This window comes from Canis aureus, chromosome 19 (assembly GCF_053574225.1).
Source record: "Canis aureus isolate CA01 chromosome 19, VMU_Caureus_v.1.0, whole genome shotgun sequence".
Lineage (NCBI taxonomy): Eukaryota > Metazoa > Chordata > Mammalia > Carnivora > Canidae > Canis > Canis aureus.
In genome coordinates, this window is record NC_135629.1 from 23,608,337 (window position 1) to 23,633,792 (window position 25,456).

Genomic DNA, 25,456 nt, shown 5'->3' on the forward strand with positions numbered 1-25,456 from the left:
AGTGTTCGTTATTTTAGAGGAAACATTTCATCTTCTACATCAACACACTCTACCTATCAAAGCATAGGTGTATCACCAAAAATTATCCTCTGAGTCAGGCTTTGTCAGTCTCTGCACTGTTGACATTTGGAGCCAGATAATTTTGTCCTGAGTATGGCATGATATTCAGCAGTGTCCCTGGCTTCTACCCAGCAGATGCTTGTAGCACCCATCCCTGCAGTGTGATACCCACAAATGTCTCCAGATATCACCAAATGGCCCAAGGGTTGTGGATGAGAGTACGGAGGAAATCATCACTGGTTGAGAACCACTAGTGTGAGTGACATTTGAGGGTCCCTGAGCCCTCTTCTGCCAATGGCTGTCATAATTCTGGGTTATTTTTTTTTCCCCATGAGGTTGATCTGAGAATTACTCCGTTTTTGTTAACATAACCAATGTCCAGTGAGTTCTCTTCCCAGATAGTAGAGGCAGGATGGTGTGTTTTGCTTAGGCACTGGGGTTTTGGGAGCCTGGTTATGCCTGAATGTGACTAACAGATCTCCCCCCATTTAGGTTTGTGACCTTGGACAATTTTTGTAAATCTCTCTGAGCCTCAGTTGTCTGTCTTACAAAATGAGGCTCTAAGTAGTAACTCCCCGTAGGGTCGTTGGGCAGACTTTCAGGCACATAAGCATTTGGTGGATAGAAGGATGGCTGGATAGAAGATGGTCAGTTTGGCTTTCTAAAAGCCCACAAGCCTGCAGAATTCTGTCTTTGTGGGACTCCAGAAGGCAAAACATATCCCCAGCTTAATCATGCATACTAACAGTATATTCATCAAGTATAACTTTTTTAAAAAATGGAAAAAGAAATAGATCAGTAATATAGTGATTTGGTTTTGCTTCAAGTTACAGCAGGGGATCACCCAATATGAGTCATTGTTTGATGTACAGTCATACACTACAGCGGAGACTATCCCAAATTTAGTCATTTCCAGGTGAACTTGCAGTTAAATGATTAACCTATATTACAGTGCTATTAAAAAAAAAAAAGAGCTTCTGATCATGCTTTTCCCATCCTTGCCTGGTATTATACTTTTGGGTGACATCTAATTTTGAATTGTTAAGATTCAAAAGGCAGTTTGATTCTTTCTGTCCAAGGCTTTCCCTTATTCTCTTTTTCCCCTGGGAGGTCTCCCCTTGCCTGTGGCAGGTGCATACTCCTCAGCATTTTTGCACATGCCAGGGCACGTTCCTTTTCTGGGTACCCCAGGCAGGAGGGAGCTTGCTGCCCTGCGTCTTTCTGTGGGCGTGCCCTTGACCCGCCCCTCCCTCCTCCTCTGTGACCTCCACGATACAGGAACAGTGAACAGATTTCCTAGCCAGAGGGTGTATCAGGAAACCACCGATGAAATCAACAGAAATACAGCAGTTTTTACAGAAGCTGAAACTCATAGAATCAGAAACCTGATGTGTCAACAGAAAAACTCAAGTTTCTGGGTCTCATCAGTGGAAAGACAGATGTGGGATCCAGGCAGCTGTTTCTTCTTCTGTTTCTGCTATTCAGTGGCTGTCTTCCATCCTCACAAAGACATGATAAAATTAGGGAATTGGACTAAGAGGCCTTCATAACAGTTACAACTAGCTTTATCACTTACTGAATGTTTATTCTAATTCAGACACTGGGCTAAGTGCTTCATAAACGTAACCTCACTGAACCCTTCCCAAAACCCTCGGAAGCAGGCATTGCTCCTTTTTTACAGATGAGAAAACTGAGACTCAGAAAAATTAAGCAACTTACCCCCACCCCCCAAAAAAGACAGTTGATACAACAGGAATGCAAACCCCTGGTACACTCCCCCATCCCCACTCTAGTGGCAACGGCCACCACGAAGTAAGTCTGTGTCATTCCAGTTCACTTATGCTATTATAGGCACACATATGAAATCACATTTTCCATAAACTTTTAAGATTGCAGGTAGAGAAACGGCTTTTTGCCTTTTAGACTTGAAGACTCGGTCTCATATCATTAACTTCTTATGCAAACCAGTTGCTATCTAATTATTTCAAATTCTTTAAATCAACTGAAGCCCTTCACCCTTTAAGTAGGGTTTTCGCTTGCAGGGAGCATGTTTGTTCTCAATGCAGGGACTCGCTGAATGGAGGCAAAAGCGCTAGTATTTCACATTTGTAAGTGATAAGAGGGGGAGGTGGTGGCTTTCAGAGATCATGTTTCAAGTCCAGCCCTGGTTTTTATGTGTGTGGGAATGGACGCAAAGAAAAACACAGCTGAGCTGCATTGTGGCTCTTCCTGTAGAACCTGTTCATGCCCAGGGTGAGTAAACCCGGAGTGGAAATATCTCCCTGAGACAGCCTCCCGAGAAATTTGTGCCTGGATTCAAAGCAGCTTACTCCCCAGGAGGTATCATCGGGATCCACGCTACACCCCAGTTAAAAGAATGTGTCTCCCTTCTGGGAAGATCGGCCAGTGAGCACTTTGCCCTCTATGTCCCCGATCAGAGGAAGGAGTGGAACTGGGGAGGTGTCACTCGCTGGAGTTGCTGATGTCAGTAGCGTGTCAGCCGTGGGAGGCTCTGTTTGTGAAATTGAGTTACACCTAGATGTCTCATGAAACTCCGCTCAGAACTCACCGGAGCTACTGTCTGGGAGCAGGGAGGTAGAGCCAACCTTGGGGTTTTCCCTCACATTTCTGTCCCACTTTTGGAACTCCTGGATTAAAAGAAATGAAAACGTCCAGCCTTCGGACATTTTAGGAAATGGGTATGTAGCTTTCAGCCTCACTAATAACTCTCTCCAACCGGGTGATCGTTGTAGCTGCACTGGCTGCGTGTTCTCTTACTGTGTTTGGGATTGGGGGTCCAGCCTGAATGCTTTTGTCTCCTAGTGACGTGTGCATAGGAACTTGAAGTTCATGCTGTTCCTTTACATGAGGTTCCCGTGGTCGTGAAAAGTCTTGGTGCCTGTGCTTTAGGAGATGGTTCTGCTGCTGGTGCTTTGCAGTTAGGCAAAATCCTCCCCTAAGATTCTCTGAGCATAATTTCAAACTCCAGCCAAAGTCTAATAATCATCAGTAGTGGGACAGGTTGCACTGGGAAAGTCCAAGTTGAGAGGAAAAGCTGAGGCTCAGGCCGGTGCAAGGGGGCTGGGAGTGAGCCCAGAAAATACAGCAGGGCACTCCTTCTCATGAATGGGGCACCTTTCACAAATTCTTTGATTTTCAAATGTTGCTTATAAGTTCCCTTTCTCCCAACCCATCGGCAAATGACACCGAGTGCAGCATTAGAATGTCAGCAGCAAGAATAGAGAAGGGGGCTCTATTTACAAAAACGGGAGGCCCTAGCTCAGAAACCAAGAGGGCAACCCTACATTTACCTGCACCCCCACCTCTGCTCCAACTCCTGGCGCTTGGGTTCTGTCGCGTTTCAGGGAACTCCTGTAGGCGGGAAACTGGCATCACAGAGAATCACTCCTGCTTGGGGTTCCATTTTACTTTCACTTTGCATTCTTTTGAAATTTCATCTGTGGTTCTACTGAAACATCCCTTTGAATATCTTTCCACTTAAATGTGAAGTCAACATCTTTGATCAGAAAGCATGTGCTTACTGGAATCTGTGAGGATTTCCTCACTATTTATTTAGTTGAGTCAGAGGAAAAATAGTGTGCATGTTCCCCACACTTGCCTGGTTTTATCGTTCAGGGAAGAGTTACTAGTGAGGTGAAGGTTACTGTCAGAGAAAGGACTGGAATGGTTTCAGGTTGTCGATTCATAAAAAGACTGCATCACATATTCGTGCTTTGCTTCAGAGTATACCTTCTTGATTATTTGATGATTGAGCAGAGTTCTAGATTTCACAAAAATTAGCATTGATTAAAGCTGTGCGTCTTTTCTGTTTTCTTAATTTCTTAGTTATTCCAATGGAAACAGCTGGAGAACTTATACTTCCGTGAGAAAAAATTCGCTGTTGAAGTTCACGATCCACGGAGGTGAGGATAACGGCCTTTTCTGTGTATGGTCCTGGAGACTATCCGCATAACATTGCTGCTAGGAACATTCATGTGCAAGTCTTTGTGCAGACACATTTTCATTTCTCCTGGATGTACCTGGGAGGAGAATTGCCAGGTCCAATGTTAACGCTTTAACCTTTTGAGGTACTGTCACAGTTTTTCCCCTTAGCTCCACCATTTTGCATTCCCACGAGCAATGTGTTTGGTTCCATTTTCTCCACCTCTTTCCTAACACTTGTTATTTTTAGTTGTGTTTTGGTTGCTTTTTAAATAGCCATCCTGGTGTACACGATAGCCCATTTTTGGTTTTGACTTGCATTTCCCTCATGACTAATGATGGCTAAGCATCTTTTCATGTGCTCCTTGGCCACTTGCATATTTTCTCTAGAGAAATATCTGTTCAAATCCTTTGCTCATATTTTAATTTGGTATTCCTGGTCACATTATTTTTTTTTTTTTAGGATTTTATTTATTTGAGAGAGAGAGAAAGAAGTGCATGAGTTGGGGGGGTGGGGCAGGGGGAGAGGGAGAAGCAGACTCCCCACTCCGCAGGGAGCCCGATGCGGGGCTCCCACCCTTGAGGATCATGACCTGAGCTGAAGGCAGATGCTTAGCTGACTGAGCCACCCAGGGGCCCCCCTGGTCACTTTTAAAACAACAGTTGCCATGTTATCAACACGGACTGAAGTCAGGATTGTAGGCTCTCCGAGCTATTCAGAGGAATTCATTATCAGTCCTTAGTGTTTGCCTTTCAGGTACATTTATGGATGTTTGGAGATCAGAGGGATGAGGGAAACAGCTGTAACAAAGAGATGGCCAAGAGATAAGCCAAATTCCTACAAAGAACATTCGTACTCTTCTCCTTCCTTCCCCACAGCGTCTGCCTGCTCGCCCCCACTTCCTTCTCCATTTACCCTCTCTTCTTCTGACCTGCTCCCCTCTTTTTATCTGGTGCATAAGAAGTACACTGGACTGCCTTCAGACTTGCATTATCTGTAGACACTATCATGTTCATCCTCTGATACTGTCAGAGCTGCACAAGTCTACCTAGATCTGAGATGCTCTTTTACCTTCAGGAAGGTGGTGATCCTGCCCTTTTGGTTGTTTTCTCTTTGAAATATTATCACATTGATTCCAGATCTATTGTGATGGTCACATGTCCTGTGGTTTTTGAGTAAATGTTTTTACTACCACCCCTAATTTGAGGAGCTCTTATCGCTTTTATGTGTGTGCCTTTTTAGAACATGCTAGTTTTACAAAAAAAAAGAGATTATCCAGGTGCAACTGGTTTTTTCATAAAAGGAGGAGATGAGGGGCACCTGGGTGGCTCAGTGGTCGAGCATCTGCCTTTGGCTCAGGTCATGATCCCGAGGTCCTGGGATCGAGTCCTCCATCAGGCTGCCTACAGGGAGCCTGCTTCTCCCTCTGCCTATGTCTCTGCCTCCATCTCTGTGTCTCTCATGAGTAAATAAATAAAATCTTAAAAAAAAAAAAAAAGGAGAAAATAAGAAGCTTGGCCCCTGTCGGCATCAGAGTGTGGCAGCAGAGAAACAATTAGGAAGATACTTCGTGATAACAGTCCTCACTGGATATGTTGTGTGTTGTGCTGGGACTAGAGATGAATACATCAAAAGCTTTCCTTAATCTTTCAGGATTTCTGTGTCAAGAAGAACCTTTGGGCAAAGTGGCCTCTTTGTGCAAACGTGGTATGCAAACCCTTCTCTCATCAAGTCCATCTGGGTAATGGCAATTAGTCAGCATCAGTTTTACTTGGACCGGAAGCAAAGCAAAGTAAGTAACAAGAGCACTTCTATAGGAACAGACTTCCCTCCCTCATTTGCTTTCTGTTCAGAAGTTAAATTTTCTCAGAAAAGATACAAGCACATGGGTTTTGTTCTTTGAGTTTTGGGTTTTTAAACTTTCCGACTGCTGTTTTAATTTTTCTTACTCTTAAAAGGGGAGCAGTATAATATAACCTGATTTAAAAGTTATAAGACATGCCAACTTTTTGGCATGTGTGTACATATTCACAGGTGACATTTTGAAGTTAATAGTTGAACTATACCAGGAGGGAGATTCATGCGTATTTAAACATTTTCCATAGAAAACTTAAGTCTTACTTTATTTCCTTCTGAAGTGTCACTTGAGCATGTAAAAATTCTAACTTGTCCTCCGTGTTGACAGACTTACTCCATAGTAACTTAATTGCTTTATTAATTTGAAATAGGTGTAGTTGAGTGAATTCTGTTTCGCTGTCGTACCTCTTAGGCAAAAATTCCTTCAGCCAGGAGTTTAGATGACATCGCGATGGATTTGACTGAGACAGGAACACCAAGGGTCTCCAAAATGGTGACACTGGAGGCAAAAAGTCAGTTCATCATGGCGAGCAATGGCAGTTTAATCTCTTCAGGTAACGTTTTGGGACGTACAAGTGATCTTTATTTCACTTCTTTTTTGTCCTAACCTACTTTTTGGGGGGTCATTAACCACTTTTAAATACATTTAAGCCCATTAATTTGGGAATAAATAAGCCTATCAAAACCAGCAGCATGTAACAAAAACCAATATTTTAAAAGGTAAAAAGAAAGTTAAATTATAAATAGTTTGTATAAACAACAGTACAAAGACAGTAAAACTCCTCAGGGTAACTTGAAAGGACACTTTCTCCCCATCTATTCCATCAATTTCTTCTCCCAATATTTAGTTTTTGATTCAGACAGTTGTCTAATTCCCTATTTAATATATAGTTAAACATGATTACAAGCTTCAAACCTCACCCCAACCTTACCTCCCTGTGTGATTACTGCCCCAAACCCTTCCTCTATAGAAATTCTGGAATCTCTTTATCACCAAGTATATGTAACTTAACTCAAATGAATTTTCCCATCTAAGTCCTATTGTCAACTTAATCTGAGGCACAGAACATTCCTTTTGCCTTGCTTCCTTGCTTTCTACAAGGACATTCTAAATAACCATCGCAAGAAACATCTTACCTTCTCTCCTGCTCAGAAAAATGAAATCCTTCATTAAGCATTTTATCATTGCTTCTAAAATGACTGAGTCAAAATACAGAAGGTATATATAATTACCAGACTCTGTTGGATGCCCAGAAGCATGAGAAAATGTTCTCCAGTTTCCTTTTATTATGTTCAGAAACAAGGAGAAAAATAAATTATTATTTAATAGCAGATTTGGTTTAGAAATCCTTTGTCCTTTAAAAAGGAAGGAAACATGCATTGTATAAACCTTCCCTACCCTCCCGTCCAATCCCTTTAGGTTCTCAAGACTCAGAAGTTAGTGAGGAGCAAAAGAGAGAGAAAATCCTAGAGCTCAAGAAGAAGGAAAAGCTCTTGCAAGAAAAACTCCTGAAAAAAGTCGAGGAGCTTAAGAAGATCTGTTTGCGGGAGGCTGTGAGTGTCTTCTGCTTTTGGGGACTCTTCAAATTGTGTTTGACAACCTCTGCCAGTGTCAGTTATCCCCCTTCTTGATTCTGTCCTGTTTTACAGGAGCTCACAGGCAAAATGCCAAAGGAATATCCGCTGAACGTAGGTGAGAAACCACCTCAGGTCAGAAGGCGTGTAGGCACCGCATTCAAACTGGATGACAACCTACTGCCCAGTGAAGAGGTATGAGCACCAGCATTTCGATTAACAGGACAGAAAAGCTGTCAGCTGAATGTGGCTGACTTGTCCCTTTGGTTTTTGAGTCCTGTTGTACATTTCTGTCTCACCACTTAAGAGTGCTATAATAGTCCAAACAATTCTTTCTTCCAGGCACAGCCCAATTACAGTTGAGTTATTTCTCACTACTTTACTCCTCCAAATATAGAGAGCATTAAACAAATCCCAAATGTTTGTAAATTGAGAAACATTACCATAAGAATTAACTCCAGTATTAGACACTTCCACGTAAAACAAAGAAGCTTTGACAAATAAGATTGCCCTTTCTGATGGGTCATTTCTCGGTCCCAGTTCCCCTATCCATGAAGATAATCCTCATTTTTCCTGCTAGGGGACACAAGTAGTAAATGATATAATACATGTGCAGCATTCAGGTATAATAAAGTCCTAATATAGAGTGTACTTTGTCATTTGCCTGTCATCACATAGTAGGGCCCTAGTCATGTTTATTGCCCAAATTTATCCATCTTGGCTGTAGAAAACCATAGCAATTTCCATCCATAATAGAGTGAGGTTCACAATTTTTTTAAAGATTTGTTTATTTATTTTAGAGAGAGAGCACACACTCAGGAGTGGGGGCAGAAAGAGAGGGAGAGAATCTCAAGCAGACTCCCCACTGAGCATGGAGCCAGACACAGGGCTTGATCCCACAACCCTGAGACCATGACCTGAGCCTAAATCAAGAGTCGTACCTCAACTGATTGAGCCATACAGGCACCCCTGAGCTTTGAAATTTATTGAGTATACCCAGTCCTGAGCTAAGCAATGACATATATTATCTCATTTAATCTTTGCCATATTTTTCCAAGGTAGATGTTCTCTCTCCATTTGAAATGGAGATGCAAAATGAAAAAAACCTGCAGCATTAAAAAATTAAACAGTGTTTCCAGGGTCATGAAGCAGAAACCACCAGAAAGAGAAATCAAACCCAAGTGTATTTGTCACTAAAGCTATGTATGTGAATATAACCTTCTGTGTCTATGAATTTGGGGTTAAGAATCTCTCCTTGAAAGATATAATCTTCACCTAACCAACTACATGAATGAAAGGCCATTGCCTTCTTTAAAAGGAAAAAAGTTGGATTAGTGAGAAAGTTTAAATAAATGGATGAGAGAGGTCTTATTTTCTAGAAAAGTGTTTGAAGATATCTATGCAGTAAACTTAAGAAGGTTTTATTCTCAAAGACCATCTGATTTGAGAATGTACAAGAAACAGTATCATTGTATAAATGCAGGATCCTGCTTTGCAAGAACTGGAGAGCAATTTCCTAATACAGCAAAAGCTGGTTGAAGCTGCAAAGAAGCTTGCCAATGAGCCAGACCTTTGTAAAACCGTGAAGAAAAAACGAAAGCAAGATTACACAGATGCAGTGAAAAAGCTTCAGGAGATTGAAAACTCGATAAATGAATACCGAATCAGATGTGGAAAGAAACCCAGCCAGAAAGCAACAGTTATTTTACCAGGTTCGTAATAAGTAAGGTTTTTCAAGTAACACAGTCAATTTTCTTGATGATATGTAGCATTTCCAAATCAGTTCATTTCGTGAGAGATAAAAGAAAAAACAGATTTAAAGGTAAGTTCCTTAGGGGAAAAATGATTTGGAATGTCAGTCTTGCAAGTGTGTAAATTTGGTTTTCAGTGACATTCTCATTATTTTTATACTATACTATTGCTTTGCCTTCATTTTTAGGATGAAAGAGCATTCGTAGCAATATTAATTCATGATAAGACAATTCCACCTTTAACTGGCTTGATATCATCACAAGAAACATAGTTGACAGCACAGGGTAGTATGGGAGCTGGGCCTACCCAGTCACTCCTCAAAGGTTTTTAATGCAGGGACCGTACATTTTTTTAAGGACCTACCTAACATTTGTGAAAAGAGCTCTCACAATTCCTGTCATTTGTGGAGGCTATTTAAAGCTGTGGACAAATGTTTGTGATAGAATATGAAATGAACAAAGCAGGACATTATGTTGTAACCACAACATAATCCTGACATCATATAAATATCCACATACAACAACTGGTTGGGAAATATTTCAAAACACAATTGTGGAATTTCAAGTAACCTATTTTTCTTTTAATACTTCTCTATATTTTTAAAATTCTCAACATTATATACCTAAGACTTTCATATTCAGGAAAAAGTACACTGAAAATCTCATTTAGGTAGATTTCAAGTCCAGTTGGCCTTACTTTATCAGCATGGTTTTCAGCTTTCATCATTGGTTGAAATATGATTATATTTCTTTGATTCCAAGACTGTTTTTTTTTTCACATTTAAACATCTGTGAAATTTGAATAATTCTTAAACTAGATGGTGTATTACAGTTACAATTGGCAATACTTTTTCTTTTTTCATTGAGACATAAAACAATTATATATGTCAGATTGGATAAAATGTGGTGACTAGGTTTAGAGTCTACTCGGATTTAGGGCGGTATGGTTTATATAGCAGAGATATGGCTTTTGGAAAGTGAATGCACAGACATCAACACACAAGTGTTCATCAGCTACAGCTGGAGAATTTAGGATGGCTTTGACTCCGAATGAGAAATCCAGTTGGCCTTGGAGGTGGTTACATTCTGGACCTGCAGAAATGGGTGATTAGCAGTGTACTTAACTTTCATAACCATTTGTTGTGGCCCATTCATCCCCAAACTGCAAGATTTGAGCGATCTCCCTTACAATGAGTGACATTTGGGCAGCAGATGGTGCCAATGGTTGAGCATATATTGGGTAGATTTTTTTTAAGTGTGCCTGACAGCTGACTACACTGGCACCTTGCCTTCAAACTCTACTGTGTGTCCAATTAAGAGATAGTCTGCCCAGCTCTGATGGAGATTAACATTTGAGATCAGATGGGAGAGATTTCCTTCATGATGGCATTGAAACCTACACTAAGGTGCTATATTTGCCTATAACCTTGCCAGGACTTGACCCTGTGTATGGAATGATTGACCAAGGTAAATCAACACATCTGAGATGACTCCTATTACTAAATACATTTTTTAACATTTGATGGGCAACAGTAATACTTAGGAATATTATGGGTATTTCCAACCAACAGAATGCTGTGTCTAGGTAATGAAAGCAATAAGTATAGCTAATTTTTATTGAGCATCTGTCCTGTACAAGGAACTGGGCTAAGAGCTTTACATTCATTATTTTAATTACTGCTCACCTTAGCACTGCATACTACTTACTACTCTTATTCCCATTGTAGTTGAGCCAAGTGATGCTAAGAGTGGTTAAGTCATTTGCCCAAGATCTTACAGCTAGTAAGTGACAGAACCAAGATATGAATCCAGGTCTGTCTAATTCAGTGGTTCTCAACCAGGAGCAATTTTGCACCCCAGGGAACATTTGGCAACATCTACAGACATTTTTGGTTGTCAAAACTGCTGCTGTTAGGTGGAGGCTGGAGATCCTACAATTCAAAGGACGGCTCTCCCCAGTGAATAATTATCCAATCCAAAACGTCAGTAGTACCATGTGAGAAACCCAGGTCTAATTGAAAAGCTTGTCCACCACAAAGTGTTCATCTATTAAGAAAGTCCCTTTTCTTCAGGGAGGGGCCAAAAAATAACTTAAACTAACAGTAGATTTTCAAATGAGGGTTCAAGTGTATTTTAACATTTAGCATTTATGACATGAGTGGCATGATTTTTCTTTCCTGTTTATTGGTTGTGCGCCCTCAATGTATAAGGTAAAGTTTTCATCCTATGTAGAAGCTAGATTGAAAACTAGTTGAAAACAAAAATTTCCTTGAAATCTCTTCCATTTTTAAAAGATTTTATTTGTTTATTTGTTTATATCTTTACTAGTAAATGATTCCATTGTTACAATCATTAATAATTCTTAATGCACTGTAATTAGTTAATACTTACTAAATAAAAATAAAGATGCACTCCATTGAGAATTGCTGTATTAAACTCACTGTAGGTGTATAAATGTCCCATTATTCTAAAGGCACGTATTTTTATTCACAGAAGACATAATCCCCTCAGAGAGCAGCTCCTTGTCTGACACTACCACCTATGATGATTGTAAGTAGCTCTTCTTTTTCATTTCAAAATGTTATATATTCTGAAATATTAAGACAATTTCCTTAAGTAATGCCTATGTGTTATTCTTTTGGGAAAAGTAGAATGAACTAAGTTACCCTTATGCAGAATGGTTGGGGAAAGGAGATTATGATTAACTTCCATCCAAGTTAACTCATCATCAAATACAGTGCCATACAAATCACGTGACCTCAGGAAATCAGAATACTATTACATGACTGAGCAGCCTCTCAGTAAGGGTTTGTGAGGCTCTGTAGAATTTTTTTAATGGCATTTTTTTTACTTACTTATTTATTTTTTAGTTTTAAGTAAGCTCCACACTCAAAGTGGGGCTTGAACTCATGATCCTAAGATCAACAGTTGCATGCTCTCCTGACTGAGCCAGCCAGGCGCCCCTCTGGAGGATTTTTTTAACATTTTATCTTGAAGTGATTACACATTCACAGGGAGTTGCATAAATAATACGAGTTTTTCACTCAGCTTTTCCCAATGGTGACATCTTACATATTTGGAGTCTAATCTCAAACCAGGAAACACAGTGTAGACTTTGATTATCCCTGGATGGCTAGGGGTTTGTTTTCCTCAGGAAGAAATTGGGTTACATGTCATTGTAATGGTTTCATAGAGGAAGACCTTATCTGTTGTGATGGCCTTTGTTTGTTCAACACATTTCATGATGGAATGGATTTCATATTGCGTGGTAGAGTACTTCCTTGTAATCCCTTGTCCTTAAGCAGAAGAGTAGCTATCTGTCTAATATGATTTAAGGAATTCCGGGAAGCCTCTAACCCATACTGCTTTATCTCCCTCATCCCCACCCCACCCCATGTTTTATGGTGCATGAAACTCCACCATTCCAAAATTCTTCCTTTGAGCTGAAGTTGGGTCATGCTTACCTTTCCTCTTTGAAAATGCAAATGTCAGCAGGAGACATAACAAGTCTCTAATGACTGAGCATAAATCAGTTATATCATGTTCAGTGACAAGATGAGTGTCTGGTCACCTAAAGAGGCCTGACAACTTGAAAGGTGAACAAAAGTGATCCATGCCAACTTTACAGGCCAGCTTCCTTTTGGCCTTTTACACACTGGGGCTTTTCTTTTAATGTGACTCTAGAAAACCTATAGTAGCACCCATTCCACCTGAGTGATTTATAGCTTATTTGCTCAGAGTGGTACCTACTAAACTGGAAAAAATTGGCTCAGGCCCCACATCCTTAAACATTGTGGGAGTTAGGGGTGGCCACATCTCCCAGAGTCAAATCTGAGTATAACTTTTGATTCCCCCAGAACTAAACTACTAATAGCATACTACTGGCAGAAGCCTTAACTTAAATAATCAATTAATACATATTTGCATGTTAAATGTATTATATACTGTATTCTTACTGTCAAGTAAGCTATAGAAAAGAAAATGTTATTAGAAAATCATAAGGAAGGGGTGCCTGAGTGGCTCAATCAGTTAAGTGTCTGCCTTTGGCTCAGGTCATGATCCCAGGGTCCTGGGATCCAGCCCCACACAGAGCTCCCTGCTCAGCAGACATTCTGCTTCTACCTCTCCCTCTTCCCCTCTCATGCCCCCCTTATGTGGTCTCTCTCTCTCAAATAAAAAATAAATAAAGTCTTTTAAAAAAATCATAAGGAGGAGAAAATGCATTTAGTGTACTATATTTATATTTTTAAAAATTCGTAAAAAAAAAAAATTCGTATATAAGTGGACCCACACAGTTCAAACCTGTGTTGTTCAAGGGTCAACTGTATCCAGTAATTTGTGTTTTCTAAGTCTATAAAACATAAAAATAAATTTCTTGAAAGTAATAAACCTCTAAAAATATCATCTCTGGTAAAGCACTTTGTTCACCAGCTCTTTTGATTTGTTTTTTGGAGTGCTGGCAGAGTATTTGTTAACTTATTTATTTACCTACCTACTTATTCATTCATTCATTTACTTTTTATAGCCAATGACACCTTCACTCTTGCTGGGCAGCGACCAAGTTCAGTACCTCATTCTCCAAGAATTCTTCCCCCTAAGTCTCTCGGTATTGAACGAATCCATTTCAGAAAGTCATCCGTCAATGAACAGTTTGTGGATACCAGGCAGTCCAGGTGAGAAGTCACATCATCAATAAGGCAGATGCCTCCCAGCCATGAGATCTTTCCTCCAAAATGGTTGACTTTTTGGGGCATTATCCTATTTTTCCTTTCAGAAGGAGTTATCTTGTAAAACCGAAGCATAGAAACTAACCCTTGTTATTTGTAGTTGATGACAAGTGCAAGTGTTTCTAAGAGATCTTTTCAAAGCATTCAGCAGCTTCCTATATTTTAAAGTCTGTTGGATTTATGTTAGGTTCTAGGAGCATTATTTATAATCTGGATTTGGATATGATGCCCAAAGTTCAATTTCATAACCCATGCTCTCAGAAAACTGTTCTTAAAACAACTCTGTCAGTGCAAGTGACAGAAATGACTTCTGATCTTTCAAATGAGACTTCAACTCAGTTTCAATCTGTAAAATAGATAATATGACTTTTTTTCTCAAATGTCTCAGGTAAATGTTATCCAAGCAATAACACCAGATCTTAAAAAGATGACAGACCAGTGATTCTCAGAATTTGGCTGCATGGATCAATACTACTTAAAAAAAAAAAAAAAAGGACCCAAGATAGGATTGCCAAATGTTTGCTCTATGTAATCAGAATGCTCAAATAAACAATACCATGATTTCATGAAAAAAATGACATGTAAATATGAAAAATACAGTCCTTGTCATAATAATAAAATGAAGTTAACATTTATTGAATGCTAATTATATGTCAGATGCTATTCAAAGTGCTTTAATATGTATTGACAAATTTAATCTGTACCACAATCCTAGGAGTCTGATAACTACAAATTTTAATCTGTACCACAATCCTAGGAGTCTGTCATTACCATTTACAGATAAGTACACTGAGGGCCAGAAAGCTTGAATAACCTGTTAGGTTCATATGAATGTTAGAATCGGGATTTGAACCTACATAGCCAGACTCCAAAGCCTATATTGTGATTTTTACCAATATGTCATATTTCATCTCAGCAGAGGTAAAAATTAGCCTTAAAATAAAGGAAGATTATTTAGATTAAATAATTCTTCACTTACAAAAAATACAACTAGCACTTTGTTATATTCCTCGTTTGTCAAAGACCAATGACAACTTTTATTACATATCAGCTTCAGTTGTTAGATTAGGATTTAGAACTGTTGCCTTAAACAATACCAATCCAAGTGTCCAGAGCTGTGCCAGCCAGGTCAACTAAAAGTAAATAAAATTAAAAATTCACTTCCTCAATCATGTTAGCCACATTTCAAGTGCTAATGGGCACATGTGGGCTAATGGCTGTAATATTGGCACAGATATAGCACATTTCCATCATTGGACAGCCCTGGACAAGTATATTTATTATATTTGAGAAAATAAAACTATTGCAGCAGAAGGAAAAATTATAACTGGAAATCATTATCTTAAAAATTATTATACCTACTTCCTTAATAGCTAAAGATGGGTTTGCTCTTTGATCCAACAATTTCACTTAGAGGACTTTTTCCTATTGAATTAATTAACTACAGGATGCTCATCATAGCATTGTTTACAATAGTGACAAAATGAAAATAACCCAAATGCTCAACTAGTGGATTGCTTAAATAAATCATAAGTCCTTATAATGAAATGCTATGCTGTCATTAAAATAACATTGTAGATGAGTATTAACCAACACAAAACATTAGGTATAGTTTTTTAAATATGAGTTTTGAAAGAGAATATAGGGTAAGATCTTATTCTTTTGTTGTTAAAAACTATAAATGCTTATAAGTAAATATGCTTAGTAAAAACATCTGAAAATACTCAGTGTTGACCGCTTGTATCTGAAGTTTCAGATTATAGACTTTAAATTTTTTCTTTTTTATCTGCACTTCTGAAATTTTCTGCAGGGGACTTGACATGCTTCTGTAATAAGTAAAAATGTAATCAGAATCACATTTAATTAAAAAATTAACTTCAAACTGTGTTCTCACTCACTGGGTAAGTGCTGGGTAGCCAACAAAGTGATTTGCAGAACTCACAGGCCTGCAAACAGTAGCCCACTGGCCAAATCCATTGTGCAACTTATTTTCCTATGGCCCATGAGCTAAGAATGGGTTTTATGTTTTTAAATAGTTGGAGGTGAAATCAGAAGCAATAATATTTTGTGATGTGAAAAATTATATGATATTTTACTTTCATAGCCACAGTCAAGCTTTATTGGTACACAGCCACCCCCATTCACTTACATGTTGTCTACACTGCTTTTGTACTTTAGGGATAGAGTAGAGCAGTCAAGATAGGGCCATCTGGCCGGCAAAGCCAAAAATATTTACTATTAAACTCTATAGAAAAAGGCTTTACCAACTCTGCTCTAGTTGCTTTCAATCTCTTTTATTCAGTATACTCTTTTTAATTTTTTTTTTTAATTTTTTCCTTCATATTTATGATTCAGCAAGATCACTTGTGTTTCCCCTAAAACTCATGTAGGTCATATGAGGATACTTAACCACAAAGACACCCTTCCCAGTTTTCTCCTATGTCTTTTCCTTTGGTTTCCAGTAAGTTTCAAATCAGCTTATGACAAGTTTGCCAGAGATGCTGGGAGGCTCATCACCTCCTAAATTCTTCTTTTTGCCCTCACAGGGAAATGCTGTCGACACATAGCAGCCCTTACAAAACCCTGGATCGGCGGCCCCAGGGCGGACGGAGCATGCCCACCACTCCAGTTCTTACCCGCAACGCCTACAGCAGCAGCCATTTGGAGTAAGAGCGCTTCCTTCCAGTTACTTCAACTCTGTTGATTTTTGCTTCAAGGTTTCACTCTACTTTGTTGTGTGTTTTAATCATTTTAAGGGTCCTTACCCAACAGGACTACGTTACGAATCTGTGTTTTCTACTTAATGGTTCAACTGCATTGGCAATGAAAACATGCCTAAAAATATACTTTGCTGGGTAGATATGAGATTTTTGGTGTTGTGTGCCTTAATTTTCCCAACCAGACATCACCATTTGTTATTTGGTGGTGAGGGTGAAGATAATGACACTAGCAACATTTTGAAGTGTTTGGGGAGGGTTTTGCTAGCTCTTTTTTTATACCTGATATGATTCAGTCTGCACAACGAGCCTAACTGTAGATCCCAGATCCTGTTTTACCTCCTCACCTTACAGAGGAGGAAGCAAGACTGAAGTTAAATGTCTTACCCAAGCTTGCATAGCTGGGGGACGGCAGAGCCATGACTCAACCCGAGTATATCGGGGGTCAGAGCCAGGCTCTCCTGCATGTGATGCTGCCATCACCTAGTCTGTCTCCTGCTCTCCTGCTCTCCTGTTGGGAGAGAGGAACCTCCAAAGATGAGTTGGGCTTTTTTTTTTTTTTTTTTTTTTTTGAAGGCTTTGATGCAACTTGTGCATCATCAGTGTATTTTCCCTACTCTCGAGTAAGGCTATGGATTGCACAGTTGTTAGAACCTGGTTCTTTTCTCGTTTGGCCCGTGACAGTGAAACCGGTATGGGAACCAATAGATTATGTGAAAAATGGATTCTCTTGTACAGTCAGCTTTGGATACCTTGAGTTTTATGGCAGGCCAAGGGTGATTAAATCCTTCATTTGTAAAATTTTGGTCTTTCTTTCCTTCTTCCTCCGTTACAAATTTGCCTTGCTCCTCCTGCAGACCTGAATCTTCAGCCCAACACTGCCGCCAGCGGAGTGGAAGCCTTGAGTCTCAGTCCCACCTGCTGTCTGAGATGGACAATGATAAGCCATTTTTCTCCCTCTCCAAATCCCAAAGAAGCAGTAGTACAGAAATCCTGGATGACGGGTCTTCCTACACCAGCCAATCAAGCACAGAGTATTACTGCGTGACGCCCGTTGCCGGCCCCTATTACACCACCCAGACTCTGGACACTCGTGCCAGGGGCCGGAGAAGGTCCAAGAAACAGAACGTTTCGACTTCAAATTCAGGAAGCATGCCCAACCTAGCACAAAAGGATAGTATGAGGAATGGCGTCTACACAAAGAGTCAGGAGCAACCTTCTTCTAGTTACTATATTGCTGGATACACGCCCTATGCAGAGTGTGATCTGTATTACAGTGGCGGCTACGTCTATGAGAATGACACTGAGGGACAGTACAGTGTCAATCCTTCCTATCGGGCCTCAGCACACTATGGATACGAGCGCCAAAGGGACTATAGCAGGTCCTTTCATGAAGATGAGGTCGACCGGGTGCCCCATAACCCATATGCAACTCTCCGGCTGCCCCGGAAGGCTGCTGCCAAGTCGGAGCACATCACCAAAAACATCCACAAGGCCTTAGTTGCGGAGCACCTGCGTGGCTGGTACCAGCGGGCCTCTGGGCAAAAGGATCAGGGGCACAGCCCACAGACTAGCTTTGACTCAGACAGGGGATCGCAGAGATGCCTGGGGTTTGCTGGGCTGCAAGTACCCTGCTCTCCCAGCAGTCGAACATCCTCCTACTCTTCAGGTAAGAATACTGTGAAAGCACCTGATTCTCAGATCAAATTTACCTCATGTCCCCCAGCCCACCTTCCCCCCCAACCACTCCCCTCAGGGATTATGGGACCAGTACCCAAAGTCATGACACTAGTAGCCATTCGGTAGGGCCTACACAGTAAGAATTTCCAACTTAAAAACAGCTCTTTCTTTTCAGCTTTCCAAAGAACACAGTTTACAGGAGTCCAGTGGAGCAAGTTGTAGATTCAAATCAAACAAACATTCATGGAGTACCTACTGTATGCTGCCCTGTATGAGGGGCTTTCAAATATTGTGTGTTCTCCACATTTCATAAAAGTGTTTGAGTCACTGATGTTTGATGTATTAAAAAAATAGAATAAATCTGCCAGGCAAGCGGAAAACATTAGGATTATACATCCTAACATCCTAATACACCCTGTTCACCACCAGGAACTTGATCATCTAAAGGCAATTTGTTTTGAATGTGCAGGTAGCAATGGGAGGCTCCTAATAGTTCTTTTAGGAGGCAGTATTTAGTAAGCCCTGTTCCTGGCACTGTTCTAAGTGCTTCGCATGCCTTGACTCAACTCAGTAATCATATATACTTCACCTTAGGGTTGATTTCCGGGATTTTCAAAGATAATTTTGGCTAGAGATGTTGCCTCATGCAGTGACTTTTGCCCCTCAGTCCACTAAAATCCATGGAGGACTTACTGCCTGCCCCTAGCTGTGTGACCTACTCTAAGTAGAGAAGTGAAGGGAAAGAGGAGTATCTGCCTCTGGTTGCATTTATTCAGCAAGCAAGCAGGCATATCCTGGGTGCTGAGGAGCTAGTGTTAACCAGCTTCTGGCCTTGAAGAGCTCAGTCTAGAGGAATGTATACAAATTCAGCAATTTTAGAGCTTGGAACTGAATGTGTTCTTGAACTGTGTGGCAACCTGAGGTCACATGTTCTTGCCCCCTCTCTCAGAATAACCCCTTAGTAAGACATAGCACCGGGTTCCTGAATCACTCCACAGTAGTCTGTGAAAACTGTGCCTTTAAAAGTTTCCTAAGCTTGTTGACCAGAGGCATTTCCATGGAGATTTCTGTTTGGGTTTAAGGTCTCTTCTCTCTGTGTAGGACTTTGGACTTCCGCTAGGGCTTTCCCATTTATTACCACACCGAACATACAACAAGGCTCCTGTCATTATTCCTTGTTATTTATGGCTCAGATCTAGAGAATGCCTTCCTTCCCCTAAGGTTCAGGGAGTTGCACAAAAATCTCTCAGAAAAACATGGGGAGAACATTAGAAAGAAAGAACCAAACAAGGAGGGCTGAGATGCATATGGATGGATGGTCATCAAAGCACCTGCCTTTTTAAACAGTGAGGCTGGAGAGCAGCAGGTGTACCTCAGAAACCATGGCATTACTGGAGGGTGGCTCAGTGTCTGGAGCAAAGTTAAGAATGGAGTTAATGCTTACAGGTAGGAGCCTGCCTGGGAGCTGTAGGATTTGGCCCCCCAGACCAAAAAGCATTACATTTTAAAGAACTAAAGGGTTGGAATTAGAGTTCCTCAAGAAAATTCCCTTTTGGAATCTTCCTCATTCCTGTCTACATTTTATAGCTACAAGAAATATATTACAACAGGCATGCATCATGGAAAGTTTCCTGTTATATGCCAAAGTAGTCAGGTTTTGTAGTCCCTTCCAGCCATCTAAAGACTCTCTTGGTGACTCAGTTTTATTTATTTATTTTTAAATATTTTATTTATTTATTCATGAGAGACACAGAGAGAGAGGCAGAGACATAGGCAGAGAGAGAAGCAGGCTCCCTGCAGGGAGCCCTATGTGGGACTCGATCCCAGGACCCCGGGATCACGACCTGAACTGAAGGCAGATGCTCAACCACTGAGCCACCCAGGCACCCCAATGACTCAGTTTTAGTAGTAATGACAGCCACCATCTCCTGGCAGCTTACCCTGGGCCACACCACATGCTCAGTGCGTCATGCTCACTCTCCCATTTAATGCACGCAACAGTTCTATATAGTGAGTGCTGTTGTCACGTATGTTCTTATTATCCCCATCTTGCTGTGGAGGCAATTCTGGTTTAGAGAGTTGAAATGACCCCGCCCAAAGCCCCAAACCTGGTAAGTGCTCAAGTGAGAATTCTCTCCCAGCTCTGACCACAACCACCAAGCCTCATAGCCCCCTGACTCAGAGTTATGAAACATTCTTGGAAACTCAAAGGGAGAGGATCACACCTTTGAGTCAAAACCTCACAGCATCCAGGGCTACGGATGAGTTTTGCATCTGTAGTACGCTGGTCACAAGGGCTTTGTGGGTCTGAGAAAGAAGAGGAGGAAGGTGGCTGCCAGGAGCAGGAAATGGAGCAGAGCTGGGAGGCTCCATGAGCGGTGCTGGTGTTGGACCATCAGTTTGACATGGTGGTCACCTTGCATATCCTCGGCATGAAGCAAGACTGGTTTTAGAGAGGACAGCAACGCCCTGGAGTGAGACATTCACTGGGCTTTGCTCCAGATCATACCCTTGTCTTGTTCCAGTTCAGTAGAACTAATGTCCTTCTGTCCTAATTACTCTCCCTACACCTTCACCTGCACACTTTTGTTTAAGGTGAAAAGTATGCATTGATCCTGCTAAAAGCTGGTATTGCCTTGGGTCAAGGAACAAGTCATGTCCCAACAGATCAACTTGTGGAGTGCTTTTCCTCCAAAAGCCTCCAGGAAACTCAAACTGGTCATCTTATCTTTACAAATAAAGCCTTATCTATCCAGCCACCATAGCGAGAATGGAGAGATCCTCTCCATGTAGAAGAATTTTTTTCCTCCTTGTCTTTGAGGTTATTTCTTATAGCATGCGTTTCTTTTTTTTTTTTTAAGATTTATTTATTTATTCATGAGAGACAGAGAGAGAGAGAGAGAGAGAGGCAGAGACATAGGCAGAGGGAGAAGCAGGCTCTTCACAGGAGCCAGATGCGGGACTCAATCCCAGATCCTGGGATCACGACCTGAGCCAAAGGCAGCCACCCAACCGCTGAGCCACCCAGGCGTCCCATAGCATGCCTTTCAATTAACTTTATTCTCATTAATAATATCATTAATTCTCATTTTTGGGGGGGTACATATTCTATACCAGGCACAGTGCTAAACATTCTCACATATAACTTGATTTAATCATGGTATCATCCCTATACAGGATATATTTGCATGATTACCCCCACTGTACAGGTGAAGAAACCGGGACTTAAAGAGAATAAACTATTTGCCTAGAGACACGGCCAATAAGTGACTAAATTGAAATAGGAACTCTGTTGATTATAAACATTGGCTCTTGATCTCTGCACGTAGATGATTATAATATATATCTAAATGGCCTGAACAGTCTTCATTTTGAATAGTCCCACTAATTTTGTCTCTTTCCATTTTTATTTCTAGTATCTTCTACAAATGCTTCTGGGAACTGGAGGACCCAGATAGCTATAGGGCTATCTGAATACGAGACCCCGGCACATTCTTCCTACACCAGCTGCTATGGCAACATCTATAATCCTTTGCCCTCCCCAGGCAGGTGAGAAACCAATGCTCCAAAATTCTGGTAACCTGTTCCTGGTCAGAAGAATTGAGGAATTCTGTTTTACTTTATAATGCCCAAGGATCATCAGACTATAGCCTACAGGCCAAAACCAGCTGCCACTGGTTTTTGTAAATAAAGTTTTATTGGAAAACGGCCGCATTCATTCATGTACATACTACCTCTGGCTGTTTTTGCACTGTGAGGCAGAGTGGAGTTAGTGACAGAGCCTGAGTGGCCAACAAAGCCAAAAGTATCTGGCCTTTTAAGAAAAGGTTTCTTGACTCTTAATCTAGATGGTTCCAACTTGATTCTGTTCCTTGTCTTCTGTACATTAAATTCTGTACCTGAAGGGTTTTTTAATTGCAGTACTCTAAACTGTATTGCTGATATATCCATTTAAGACTCTTCTGGAACCTTGGAGGAAAAATATCTCTACTCCAGAAAAGGCTGTTCGCACCAAAATTCCTCATAAACAGTTGGTGGGCTTGATTTCAAACATTTGCTGCCTTTTTGTGTCTGACCCTGTGTTCACTAAGAAGCTACAGACACAGCCAGCTGTCCTGTTTGTAATCGTGGTCCTCTGTAAACATTTGGAGGAAATACGTAAGAACAATTTGTTAAAATGCGATTTTAAAAAAAGATTGCTAACTCCACATTTCACATTTTTCACTTGTTTGTATATGTAGGAGGAATTAAGTTTGAAGAGGTCATTTCTCCCTATCACTTTGCACAGAATATAATTCACACCCATCGTGCTAAGAAATAGAACATTTTCTGTTTGTTTTTATTTAATTTTGCTCTAGGTCAACTCGCTTTGGCCATAGGGAGACTGCCACAGACCATAACTTATAAAAGTGTCTATCCTGATGAATTTGAGAGGTTAATTTCTTTTCTTTTTTACTTCAATTTTTTATTTCAATTCTAGTTAGTCAGTGTATACAGTAAGATTGGTTTCAGGAGTAGAAACCAGTGATCCATCACTTATATACAACACCCAGTGCTCTTCACAAGTACCCTCCTAAATCCCCATCACCTACTAGCCCATCCCCCCCACCTTCCTCCATCATTCCTCAGTTTGTTCTCTACAATTAAGAATTTCTTATGGTTTGCATTTCTCTCTCTCTCTCTTTTTCCCTTCCCCTATGTTTATCCACTTTGTTTCTTAAGTTCCACATATGAGTGAAATTGTAATTTCCTAATAAAGTACTCTGTAACAAGCGAATTGGAGGTAGTCAACCCCCAAAGTCTTATTTTTCTTCTCCCTGTGCAAGAAGAGTTTTTCTTGGCTTGAACTATTAGGCCAATTGTCTCAGCTCAACAAAGGGTGTGCTCAAAATAGAATTTAAGCAAAAATATACCTCAGGGGATTTCAAATAGCTTGGATTTCTGTAAATAATGCTTGCAAATGAGTTAGGAGCGAGAACAAAAGTGCCTTTGGCCCAAAACTAGAGCTGCACTTTTTCAATTCGGGTCTCATCATTTTGTAGAATTCACTTGCAAATAGTTTTCCAGTTTGTATACCTTTACTTTCTTTTTCGTTGACTGCGTTAGAAATGATAGAAGAAGCCCAGCACGTAAGACAGTTTGAAGATCCTTGACACCACTTTCACTGGACTCAGGAAGTACTAAACATTTTTAAAGAAAATCTGTTTTTACCGAGTGTGCCTATCTATTTCAGCCAGCCCAAGACGGCTTGACATGGAGTCTGATGTCAGAGGGGGATAATCCACAGGAAATTAGAAACTATTTAAAGATCCCTATTGTGTATGCTCACATGCACATAATATGAGCTCATTGTGGAAAATTAGGAAAATGATAAAGGGATAAATAAGTAGGAAATCATTTACCCATAATCCCACCACCTAGGGATGGAAGCTATTAGCATTTTGACACATCCCCCCATTTTCCCAAATCCATTTTTAACTTGGTTGTAATGATAACCTTATGTGCAATTTTACATCTTTCATTGTCTAGGAACTTTTGCATCCCAGTTTTTTTTTTTACTTAATATTGCAACACTAGACATGCTCCCATATTTTTAAAAATACCTTAAGCCTTATTTTATGTGATCAACATGATATTCCACTCAATAAATATACCATACTTTATTCAACAGTTCCCATTATTTTGAATTTGAATGGTTTTTAGATTTTCTCCTTTTTTATTGTAATGCTGCTGTTGACCTCTTTGTGCAAAACGTTTGTCTGAATTCCAGATTATTGCCTTAGGTTACATTCCAATAAGTAGAATTAATGGATTAAATTGAAAAGTGTATTTTTTAAGCCCTTGCTTTCCAGAAAGATTTGCCAATTGACCCTCCCAGCAAGGTACGGGTGTGCTTATTCCCATCTATTAGTCTATTAAGGATTTTTTTCTTTTATTATACCTCAGAGTGATCAATTTAACTTGACCTACTAACAAAGCAAGTATAATAACAGCCATCCATCAAGTTTTAGAAATTTGCTATGAAATTGTGTTATTTTTGATGGAAACATAATTTTCAAAATAAGAGAGAGATTAGGTTTCAAGATAAAGATAAAAAGAAAAATTTTAGGGATCCCTGGGTGGCTCAGAGGTTTAGCACCTGCCTTTGGCCCGTCGTGATCCTGGAGTCCTAGGATCAAGTCCCACATAGGGCTCCCTACATGGAGCTGTTTCTCCCTCTGCCTGTGTCTCTGACTCTCTCTCTGTGTGTCTCTCATGAATAGATAAAAAAAAAAAAAAAAAAAAAAAATTTAGATCTGCCCTGAAGTTAAAGATTTGAGTATTTTTTTTAAACAAATGAAGTCCCCATTATTTCAAGACCCTTTTCCCCAGAGGGTCTGGCTCTTAACATTTACAGAAACCTGCACGTTTTTACCAATAAAAATTTGTTTCCAAGTGTGGTGCGGTATAATCGTCAGTGGCATAAACTTTCTAAAATTATAAATGCCAAAGTCTCTTATGCTGCTTGGTATATAATATGCTCAGATTCTTGGCTCTGCGATGCAAACTTTTTTCAAGTAATTTTTTTTTTTCGTTTCCTGTTTTCCGTTTCCCATCCTCTTCCCCATCTAACTCGACCTACACTAGGCAAAACCGAGGGCTTCTGTCCCGGAGAATGGTTGCATCTCCAGAAATGAGATCAGTTTTAAGTGCTCTTTTGCTAAGTGTAGCCAGCGGTAGTAAGTATAGCCCTTCAGATCTGGGTGTTGCATCTTGTGTAGTAGCAGCAACTTTGCTTGCTCTGGCTGATGTGTGAAGCTATGGAAATCTGACTTTGTGTTTATATTAGATGAAAACACTAAATACCTGGTTTTGTATACTATTTATTTCCAAAGCTCTCCTTCCAGTGACTTTTTAATCATCTTTACTAAAGAAATTTGAAATAAAAAGAAACCTACTAACTATCTAACCTATTCTAAATGACTCTCGCAGGAACGAGGTTTTGCTTCTTAGAATGGCTTGTGTAATAGAATGCTTTCCTCTGGCTCTCCCCTCCAAATATGCCTATGATTGTTGTATGTGGTGTTGTTTCCAATTTACAATCAACCCATATACCCCAGGGATGTAACATGTGTCCCTGAGTGCCCCTGCCTTCCTCTAACTATA

General features: G+C 40.2%; 1 protein-coding gene across 5 annotated transcripts in view; it reads left to right on the plus strand.

The window, feature by feature from the left end:
• The window catches only part of FRMD4B (FERM domain containing 4B), a 319,973-nt gene that overhangs the window by 291,902 nt on the left and 2,615 nt on the right, over positions 1–25,456 (plus strand). For all 5 annotated transcript variants that reach the window (XM_077858098.1, XM_077858096.1, XM_077858097.1 and 2 more), the window contains 11 exons: positions 3,907–3,983; positions 5,657–5,795; positions 6,273–6,414; positions 7,281–7,414; positions 7,511–7,630; positions 8,919–9,147; positions 11,680–11,736; positions 13,712–13,859; positions 16,460–16,579; positions 17,488–18,299; positions 21,727–21,859. In XM_077858098.1, the coding sequence (XP_077714224.1) occupies positions 3,907–3,983; positions 5,657–5,795; positions 6,273–6,414; positions 7,281–7,414; positions 7,511–7,630; positions 8,919–9,147; positions 11,680–11,736; positions 13,712–13,859; positions 16,460–16,579; positions 17,488–18,299; positions 21,727–21,859 (2,111 nt within the window). The remainder of the gene's footprint in view (positions 1–3,906; positions 3,984–5,656; positions 5,796–6,272; positions 6,415–7,280; positions 7,415–7,510; positions 7,631–8,918; positions 9,148–11,679; positions 11,737–13,711; positions 13,860–16,459; positions 16,580–17,487; positions 18,300–21,726; positions 21,860–25,456) is intronic.